The sequence below is a fragment of the Caretta caretta genome, chromosome 4 (assembly GCF_965140235.1).
Source record: "Caretta caretta isolate rCarCar2 chromosome 4, rCarCar1.hap1, whole genome shotgun sequence".
In the NCBI taxonomy this organism is placed as follows: domain Eukaryota; kingdom Metazoa; phylum Chordata; order Testudines; family Cheloniidae; genus Caretta; species Caretta caretta.
The window spans coordinates 22082644-22093396 of record NC_134209.1 but is presented as its reverse complement, the minus strand read 5'-3'; the positions used below and the strand labels follow the sequence as shown (position 1 = coordinate 22093396).

Genomic DNA, 10753 nt, shown 5'->3' with positions numbered 1-10753 from the left:
GTTGTCAGACAACATTTACACTGAAGGATTCATGGCTAGTGTAGATGGCAGCAATAGAAAGCTAAGACAATCTTTGCCCAAGACTTTGGAAGCACGGTGGATCTGGAAATCTGTTTCTTTTGGAGTCTCTCTGGAAAGGAATATTAGCCATACCAACTCTGCAATTTTTTAACTAGCATTTTCCTTTTCAAAGACTTACAAAAATCCTTAACTTTTTACTCTGAATGACATGGGTTTCTCGTGTTTTTTTTATTTCTATGTTTTACAATCAGCTACTGACATATCCTCTCAACCTTAAATTTGACTTAGTTTTTTATTTTTTGTCTGTGTTAGGCTTATTGACCTCTATTCTGTAAAACATTTAAACACATGCTTAACTTTGAGCACTGAGTAGCACTGACATCATAGTGTCCTTTCACTGAAGCATGAATATCAACTTTAACCAAGCAGAAAGTCCCATTGACTTCAAGTGGGTCACTCAATGTTTAACATTAAGTATGTGCTTAAGTGATTTGCCGGGTTGAGGCCCCATTCATAGGGTTACCAGGTGTTTGGTTTTCGACCGGAATGCCCAGTTGAAAAGGGACTCTGGTGGCTCCAGTCAGTACCACTGACCAGGCTGTTAAAAGTCCAGTCCGCTGTGCTGTGGGGATAAGGCATGCTTCCTGCCTGCCGTGGCTCAGTGTGGCTCCCGGAAGCAGCGGCATGTCCCCCCTTCCAGCTCCTACATGTAGTGGCAGCCAGGGGCTCTGCATGCTGCTCCTGCCCCAAGCATCAGTTCCACACTCCCATTAGCCAGGAACTGCGGCCAATGGGAGCAGTGCCTGAGGACGGGGCAGCGCACAGAGCTGCCTGGTCATGCCTCGGCATAGGAGCCGGAGGGGGGACATACCTCAAGCAGCTCCTGGAAGTAGCGGTAAGCGCCGCCTGGAGCCTGCGCTCCTGACCTCCTCCAATGCCCCATCCCTCTCCTGCCCTCCGAATGCCTCGGTTCTCGCTCAAAGCCCCCTCCTGCACCCCAAATCCCTCATCCCCAGCCCCACTACAGAGCCCACACCCCCTCACCCAGAGCCCTCACCCCCTCTCACACACCCCCATACCCCAACTGCCTGCCCCAGCCTGGAGCCCCCTCCTACACTGCAAACCCCTTATCCCTGGCACCACCCCTGAGTCTGCACCCCCAGCCGGAGCCCTCACCCCCTCTCACACTCCAACCTCCTGAGCCAGCCTGGTGAAAATGAGTGAGTAAGGGTGGGAAGAGTGAGCAACAGATGGAAGGGGGGAATGGAGTGAGCAGGGGCGGGGCCTTGGAGAAGGGGCAGGGCCGGGGCAAGGGTGTTTGTTTTTGTGCGAATAGAAAATTGGCAACCCTACCTTGAAGGGTTCATGTTTAGCTATTCCACCTGGAAGCAGGCAGGGCACACCCTGACTGTTCTGTAGAAGCAATGCACACATTGCTCTATCCAAGGACAAGGGCTAGATATGAACCATGAGAACTTGATTGTTGGGACAGCAACTGTGGGAGGCTTTCTTAGCCTGGGCTCAAGGCCTGAGAACCAGGATTGTAGTAGATAAAGGATGGCAAATAAGTATATTAATCAACGTCATACATTCCTTTGTGTATCTTTTTGCGGTAGCAGTGTGTAATGCTTAGGGCGGAGAAATATAATAAAAGGAGAAGGTGGAAGGGGCAGAACAGCCCATCTCAGCTGACCAGCCTGCTTGCTTGCATAAAGCTGTGTTCTGTCTCATCATTGAACCACCACAACTGGCGCCCAACGTGGGGCTCGAACCCACGACCCTGAGATTAAGAGTCTCATGCTCTACCGACTGAGCTAGCCGGGCAAGGGTTTCAGACGCGTCACTCATCCGCTTCGTGGATCCCGGTGAGTATTTTTCATTGTGGTAAGTATGGGAAGCTCCCTCTCTGCTTTGCAAGTGCAACACCGCAATGAGCTGCAGTATTTGCTGCGTAAGGCTCAGCATGACTGCCCAGCTCGAGCACTTACTCTCCTGCTACAGGAGGTGCGTGCCCAGTGCCCGTGGTATCCTGAAGCCGGAAGCCTTAAGCTAGCGGACTGGGAGCGATTGGGCCAGACATTGCACGAAGAGCCTCGGGCGCCCGTGCAGGCTTTACATGCCTGGCATCTCTGTCGCGACGCGATACTGCGTGTCACCTCGGATAGGCCCTCTTTCACGAGGCTGGTGATCTCGCCACGCCCGTCGGCTCCTGTAGCCATCCCCGTTGCAGCTCTCCCCCCTTCTACTGATGCAACCCAGCGTGTCACTTCGGAAAGACCCTCTCCTGTACCCACAGCCCCCCCTCTCCCTGCTTTGCCCCCAGTGTCTTCATTACCACCGCCTCCCTTGCCTTCCCCACCAGAGCCAGTGTGTGATCACCCTCCCTCCGTGGGGCCCCATGCTCCGGGGGCCCCCGGAGGGTCATCTGCATCTGCTCAGAAGCTTTCGCTGGTGCAACAAATGGTTCACGCAGCGAAAGCTCGATCAGATCTTACAGCGGAGGAGCTGGCTGATCTGGTCTCAGTTTGCCCGGTGACCTGACAGAATGATGACCAGGGCAACCCCGTGGGCACCTGGACCACTTTACCTCTCTAACCACCGAGTATGGCAAAGAAAGCAATTCGTGAGTTTGGCCTGACTAGCACCTTTGTGCGTGGTCTCGTTGAAGGGATAGGTACTGGGTACTCCCTAATCCCTGAGGATTGGAAAACGCTGCTGCGCATGATGTTATCACCCAGTCAGTATGTTATTTGGCTTAGTGAGTATCGGCAGATGGCAGAACGCCAAGCTCAGGTACATAGAGAGCACGGTATCATTTATGAGCATTTGGCAGGGGAGGGCCCGTTTGCTACTATTGAGATGCAGTCTCAACTCCCTCAGGCCGTCTTCCCCATTATTTCCACCTGTGCCCAGCATGCTTTCAAGAAGGTCCCGGATTCAGGCAAGCCTACCAAAAGCTTTGTCAGTATCCGTCAGGGTGCCTCAGAGTCCTTTTTGGATTTTACCAACAGATTGCATGAGGCTATCCTCCGACAGGTGGATAACACTGAGGCAGCTCACGAGCTCCTGTTAAAATTGGCAGTTGAAAATGCAAACGAGGATTGCCGCCGTGCTCTCCAGGCAGCACAAGCCTCTGGTATTTTAGAGCTCTCAGACATGCTGCGGGCGTGCCAGAACATTGGCACACAAGCCCACAAGGCTGGAGTTCTGGCTGCCGCCCTGAGAAAAACTGGGAAGGAGGGGAAGCGTTGTTACCACTGTGGTAAGGAGGGTCATTTTCAGCGGGAGTGCCGCTCATCTAAGGCACCAGCCCGACCCTCAAAGAAGTGCCCCAAGTGTGGGAAAGGTTATCACTGGGCTAATCAGTGTCGTAGCGGGTCAGGAAACCGCACGATGGGTCCCCCCCGAACCCAGGGCCAAACGGGGGTGTTTCCCACTCAGACAACCGCTCCTCTGCCTTAAAATCCGTAGACTCTATGAGGGCGGCGACTGCTGGAAGTGCAGGGCTTGATTTGATCATGCAGGAGGACACTGACTTTCGGCTGCCAGGGGAGGTCTGTGCCATACCTACACAGGTGACGGGACCTCTCCCTGCCGGCTTTGTAGGTCTTGTTCTCCCTCGCTCACATGCTGGGAAGCAGGGCTTTTTTGTCATTCCAGGGGTCATTGATGCTGATTACACTGGCATTATTAAGGTTCAGGTGTGGACTCATCTTCCACAGTCGCTCCCGCGTGGACGGTCAATTGCACAATTGATTTTAGTCCCCTATCAGGTGCCAGCTGCCGAGGATCGAACTCGGGGCGGAGGCGGCTTTGGATCGACGTCTCACTCGCCGTCTCACAGCGCGTCTTCTCCACTTGTTGCTCTGACAATGTCAGTCCGCCCCTCGAAACCTCAGTTAACACTTCTCTTAAATGATGTTCCTTTTACAGGGCTGGTGGACACTGGAGCTGACGTTACAGTGATTCGTGATCTGGAGTGGCCGGTTAGTTGGCCTACGGTTCCTTCTAAAGAATTGTGGGGGATCGGGGGTTGTAAACCCGGGCGCCACAGTTTGTCTTGGGTCACAGTCTCTCTAAACCGGGAGGCCGTACCCTTGCTACTATCCGCCCTTTTGTACTCCCTGTCCACCTCAATATTTGGGGCCGTGATTTACTTACAAAGTTAGACACCACCCTCGATATTAACATCTGATGGCCCAAAACCCTCCCTCACCCACCATGCCCTCCGCATTACCCTTGGTATGGCAATCCTTAGAGCCCGTATGGATTGACCAGTGGCCCCTCCCTCTAGAAAAGCTAAAAGCACTTCATTCGCTTGTGCAGCAGCATTTGCAAGCACAGCGACTGGAGAGCTCCACTAGTCCCTGGAACACCCCGGTGTTCGTTGTTAAGAAAAAATCGGGTGCTTGGAGGCTGTTACATGATTTAAGGGAAATAAATAAACGCATCCAACCTATGGGCCCCTTGCAATTTGGCTTACCAAATCCAAATTTAATTCCTCAAACCGATCAACTTTGTGTGTTAGATTTAAAAGATTGTTTTTTCACCATCCCCCTTTGCCCTCAAGATCGAGAAAAATTTGCATTTACGGTGCCACAATATAATAATCAGCAACCCTCTCAAAGGTATCAGTGGAAGGTCTTGCCCCAGGGAATGCAAAATAGTCCAACCTTGTGTTAGCTTTTTGTGGATCGGGCCCTTGCCCCTTTCCGTGCCCGGTACCCTTCGCTAAAGGTCTACCATTACATGGATGACATTTTGCTAAGTGGTCCCTGGGTCACGGCACAACAGCTTGAATCTTTATCTCAGATTCTTGGCCAAAATGGCCTGTTAGTGGCACCAGAAAAAATCCAACGCTCTTATCCCTACCACTACCTCGGATATAAGGTTTTACAAACCCATGCTGCTCCGGTTCGTCCGGAATTAATTCTACCTCAACCCCTAACCCTTGTTAAATTACAACAGATTTTAGGCCATTTAAATTGGATTCGGCCCTACTTTCGTCTTCCCACTTCAATGCTGCAGCCGTTGTTTGAGCTCCTGCGTGGAGCCCGTGCACCTGGTGCAGTTATTGCCATCACTGAAAAGCATACTGCCTGCATTCGACAAATCAATGCAGCATTGAGTCAGCAGTTTGTGGACAGACTCCCAGAGGTCCGTCCCTTACGATTGGTTCTTCTTGCCACCCCTCATACGCCAACTGCGGCTCTGTTTGTACCCCGTACAGACACAGCCGTTTCTATTATAGAATGGCTATACCTTTCATCCACCCCTCCTCGAAATATTTATCCGTATTTAGATGCCCTATCTGATCTTGTTCGTAAAGCCCGCCACCGTGCAGTGCAACTCACTGGCACTGATTTAGTTGCCATTGTGCTCCCCTTGTCCCGTACTGAATTTGACTCTTTGTGCCACACCTCCTTGGCCTGGCAGGTTGCTCTTTGTGATTATGTGGGAGAGATTTCTTACAATCCTCCAAAAGATCCTCGGTTGGTTATTACCCAAAAGGTGCCTCTAGTTGTTCATCGTCTTAGCCGCTCTCAACCCATTGTTTCTGCTGTCACTCTTTTTACTGATGGCTCTCCCCACTGAGGTGTAGTCACTTATCAGTTGGGTGACCCCCCTCATTGGCATTCTCGTTTTACACTGCCTCAGCGTTCTGCACAGCGTTCAGAATTAGCTGCTGTTATTTTGGCCTTTCAACTTTTTGCTGATTGTCCCTTTAATTTAATTGTGGATACCCATTATGTTTATCAGGTAATTGATCATTTACCCCTTGCCCTCATTACCCCTCAGGTTGATGCAGACCTCCTTCGCCTGTTTTTGTCTTTGCAGCACCTTCTTGCCACTTGTCATTTCCCTTACTTTGTTGCTCATATTCGCAGTCATACCCCTCTGCCTGGGCCACTCACTGAGGGCAATGCACGCGCCGATCACGCGTTGCGTGGTCAGGTAAATTCCCTTTTTTCTGACCCCATTGAAAGCCATGCCTTTTTTCATCAGTCTGCCTCTGTTTTGGCCCGGCAGTTTCACATTCCTGCTGATCATGCACGTTCCATTGTTCGTTCCTGCCCCCACTGTGCTGCTGCTGCTCCTACTTTTTCTTATGCCGTTAACCCCCGAGGTACCGCAGCGAATCAGCTGTGGCAAATGGATGTTACTCATGTGCCACAATTCCGCCCCTATTCGTTTTTACATGTTTCCGTTGATACTTATTCAGGCTTCCTTTGGGCAACCCCACAACGTGGGGAAGCCACTAACAAAGTTATTCACCATTTGCTGGCCTGCTTCTCTGCTATGGGTCGCCCCTGCCAAATTAAAACAGATAATGCCCCAGCCTACTGCTCTGCAGCCCTCTCCACCTTTTGTGCCCGCTGGGACGTCCGTCTTAAACACGGAATCCCTTGTAATTCCACGGGCCAAGCCATTGTTGAACGTGCCAATCGCACACTCAAAACCTTGCTAGATAAACAATTAAAACAAGGGGAGCTGCGTCTCCGAACCTTAGGAGACATTCAACAACAAATGCATATCCTCTTGTTTACTTTAAATAATTTAACACTGAATGCAGATCAGCAGACCCCTGCGGATCGGCATTTTCACAAATCTGAGGTACTGGAAAGACCGCGTGTCTTTTACCGTCAGCTGCCCGATCCACAGTGGCTGGGCCCAGTACCTCTAATCACTTGGGGTCGGGGATATGCTGCTGTGTCTCTCCCTGCAGGACCGTTGTGGGTTCCAGCTCGGTGTGTGCGACCGGCACTTAAACAACATGGCATGGCACCAGGGGCTGTCGAATCCCATACCAGAGTTTCAGCTGACCTTGGAGGAGACCGCGTTGCCCCCCGAGTCGACAACGACGGGACGGAAACGGAGGAGGCGTAGTGTCCCAAACCGTCCTGTGACATGGGGAGCAGTAAAAGCATTGGTCGCCACGGCCCAACGAAGGCTGGCAGCAGATCAACAGCCAGAGACTCCTGAGACTTTGTTTGTGGCGATTCTCGCCCAAATCACTGCTAATTCTGTGATGATTGTGTGCCTTTTGTGCCTGCTATTTCCTGTAGGGGTTGGCTCGGAAGCGCTTCCCCCGTTACGAGCCCGAATGACATATAACATATGGGAAAGATTGGCTTCAATAGCAAATGTTACCCACTTTTGTCTATCTAAGTCTGTAGCAGCCGGAGATTTGTTAGGTACATGCCTTATTCCAGTATGTCATCACCCTGAGGAGATGGAGAATAAGACACTGTTCTCTGCTTATGCGAATCTTTCCTCCCAGTACTCTAGCATGGCTAATTGGGGCCAGGCCAACTATACTCTGCCTCGCACGGCTATATCCCTCCACACACCGTACCCGGCCGGGGCTCACAATGTCACCTGTGCGCGTGTAGTTAACTGCACTAGTACAAAGGTGCCCTTGGGCTGTCGAAAAATTTCTCAACCCCTTTTAAATTGTTCCCATGCTGTTAATGTTTCATATAATTATGGCCATATCATCCTACCATCAGGATGGTTTTTTACTTGCGGTTCACGCACCTTTAATTATATTCCTGCAAATTTAAGTGATGGCACCCTTTGCTGTCTTAGTAGAATGACACTTATATTGCCTTTTGCTGGTCAAAACCGTAGTAAAAGAAGTGTACCCCTTTCAGATGATTGTATTGCAGATGTTGAGCTTTTTAGTTGTGCTGAGTATACTGCTTTAGCGGCCTCTATTGTTGGGGTCCCCGCGCTTGCTATGTATTCAGCCAGAACTTTAAATAACCTGGCATGCTTTGCAGCAAAGGCAATTAATACAACATCCCAGGCTATTGCCTTACTTAACACAGAACAACACGAATTAAGGGATGCAATTTTGGATAACAGAGCAGCCATTGATTTTCTGCTCCTGAAACACCATCTAGGCTGCTCCACATTTCAGCACATGTGTTGCTTTAATTTAACTGATAATAGTCGCTCCATAGAAACACACATACGCCAAGATCTGGGGTTTGAGGGTTTTTGGAATTGGCTTACAGGTTGGCTGCCCTCTCTAGAATGGCTGCGACAGCTTTTTGGTTATTCTGTGTTTGTAATCATTGGGCTTATTTTTTGATGCTGCTGTGTACAATGTATTCCTTCCTTGTTAAGACTTTGTAAAATTTCGCCCTGGAAAGCTCCCCAGGTTATGTCCTTGTCTGTCTGGGAGTTAAATAGCATGACAAAACAAATTGACGGCTACTATGAGATGGCCAAATATCATTAAATAAAAAACGGGGGGATGAAGGGTTCATGTTTAGCTATTCCACCTGGAAGCAGGCAGGGCACACCCTGACTGTTCTGTAGAAGCAATGCACACATTGCTCTATCCAAGGACAAGGGCTAGATATGAACCATGAGAACTTGATTGTTGGGACAGCAACTGTGGGAGGCTTTCTTAGCCTGGGCTCAAGGCCTGAGAACCAGGATTGTAGTAGATAAAGGATGGCAAATAAGTATATTAATCAACGTCATACATTCCTTTGTGTATCTTTTTGCGGTAGCAGTGTGTAATGCTTAGGGGGGAGAAATATAATAAAAGGAGAAGGTGGAAGGCGGGGGGGCAGAACAGCCCATCTCAGCTGACCAGCCTGCTTGCTTGCATAAAGCTGTGTTCTGTCTCATCATTGAACCGCCACACCGCCTATTCAGGAAATTCCTATCAATATGTAAGGGACACATTCATAACCCCATGAACTCAAGGATGACTTGGGAACATGAGCCATTAGTTTATGTCTTTTGCTGAGTAAGTATATATTTTTATGGTCTGGTTCTTAAAAGGGCCAGATCATAGCCTGTGGAGCCTGTTTCCTCTAGGTCATGGGTTATATAGAACCCAAATCACTGTTGTTGTCGTCATTTTTATTGACTTTGGGGCGGGAGAGCACCAACTCTATGGCTGGCACTTTACGAAAAGAATAGACTGAAACCTACCAGTGTGATAGCTGCCTTCTTGGCAGACACACCAGGGACTGCACCAGAGACCATCAGAGGTAAGACCCTAAGCTGCTGTAGTTTGAACTAAAGAGCCAAGGCTCTAGAGTTGGGGACTGTAATAACATGCAACCTCCGTAGACGGGCACAGAGCAGGAAGTGTAACACATGCCACTGAGAGGGTCACACCAGCTCAAATACAAACTATCCAGACAGCCATAGTTCATGGTGCGCGAGTGGAAACTGGAAGTAGGGTAAGAGTCAAGTGTGTTTTGAGGAGGAATTTGAAGGCAAAGAGTTTGCTTGGTGCATGGAACCATCTGCATGAGGGGCATAGTGAAGGCATGGAAATCACAGTGGGAGACCGATACAAAGGGAGGGGGGCTAGGGCTGAATATTGTGAGCTAGAAAGAAAGAAGGATAAAGAGAGCAAGGGATAGACTGTGCAGGATCATGAAAGTCAGCATGAGAGAAAAAAAATCAGGGGAAACCAGCAACCATACAGTGTTTGAAGATGGATTGATATGGTCAAAGTGACAAGAGAAGAAGAAGATGCTTTTGGCATGAAGGATGGATTGGAGGGGAATGCAGAGGAAAGGCAGGTCAAAGAACAGAACAACACAGCTAGTTCAAGTAACTCCCCAGCAACAACTGTTACACTATTCATGGTAAATGACTTTTAACAGTTAAAATTAGTTTTAAAGTTTTACACTTACAAGCAGGAACATTCCCCAAACCAGAAAATTTTAAGCAAATATTGAAAAAAACATAAGAAAAGAGGAATATAGGAAGTACCACGTCAGAGCAGACCCAAGGTATATATTGTCCAGTGTCCTGTCTTGGACAATGGCCAGAACCATGTGTGTCAGAGAAAGTTACAAGAGACTTAATAGCAGACAATTATGGTATTACCAGCCCATATGGGAAGTTTCTTCCTAACTATGTCCAAGAGAACAAATTTCAGTGGAGTAAGGCAGGGGATGGTAACAACTGCACAAGATCCCAGAAGGATCTAGAGGAATGCAAGTCAAATCAGAGGGAGAAGACCTCATTCTCAAGGCAAAGGGAAGAAAAGTAGTGGGGACAGTAGTTGAAAAGTCAAGGGTTTTAATAGCCAAAGGGATATCATATTATGTTTGAAGGCTAACAGAAATTACTCCAGTGTGTCATGGAATGCTCCACTCACCACTGTGCAGGCATCTCCTCTGGGACACGCTGGGGATTAGCTCTTGAAGTCATCATCCCCATCAACGGTTTGCATGCTGTCACTCCAACTCTGGTCTGCAGCTTCTCTAGCTCTGTGGGTCCTGACGCACAGCATCCTCTTCATGACTTAGCCCTCTGGCTAGGTCACTTAGTGTTCCCCCTTCTGGGGTTCAGTCCACCAATAGTCCTAGGCAGTCTGCCATTCACTGCCCCAATGCCACTCCCTCAGTGGCTGGTAGGGGAACCCAGACCTGCCCTCCACTCTGATTTCCAGTCCAGGGACCCTCAGCTCAGCAGTTCTGGGCTTTACTCTTCCAGCCCTCACTACTCCTTCCCTGGACTACTTCCTACCAACTCCTAGTTCCACTCCTTTCTCTGGGTGTACCAGCTCCAAAACTGCTCTTCCCAGGGAGTGACAGCTTCCTACTGCCTTTCCCATCTGCCTAGTTTGTAACCTACTACCTTCTGTGCCAGCCTCCTGGATTTTGTAGAAACCCCATCTGTTCCTTCACAGGTGAGCTTCCCTCTAATTAGCTGCCTCCAGCCTAACGCTCACCTGTTTGTTGTCTGA

General features: G+C 49.4%; 1 protein-coding gene and 1 non-coding gene across 3 annotated transcripts; one reads left to right on the top strand and one right to left on the bottom strand.

The window, feature by feature from the left end:
• The first annotated feature begins 1352 nt into the window (after positions 1-1352).
• LOC125635325 (uncharacterized) lies at positions 1353-8650 on the top strand. 2 transcript variants are annotated; one of them, XM_048846889.2, is made up of 2 exons: positions 1353-4007; positions 6749-8650. In XM_048846889.2, the coding sequence occupies exons 1-2, from the start codon at positions 3498-3500 to the stop codon at positions 8117-8119; spliced, it is 1881 nt and encodes a 626-aa protein (XP_048702846.1). In that variant the 5' UTR covers positions 1353-3497; the 3' UTR covers positions 8120-8650. The 2 variants fall into 2 exon arrangements, with proteins under 2 accessions (XP_048702846.1, XP_074983552.1); XM_075127451.1 differs by having other exon boundaries at positions 1354-2814.
• TRNAK-CUU (transfer RNA lysine (anticodon CUU)) lies at positions 1773-1845 on the bottom strand. Its single transcript has one exon. It is a non-coding gene; the product is annotated as a tRNA-Lys (tRNA).
• Positions 8651-10753: the final 2103 nt, after the last annotated feature.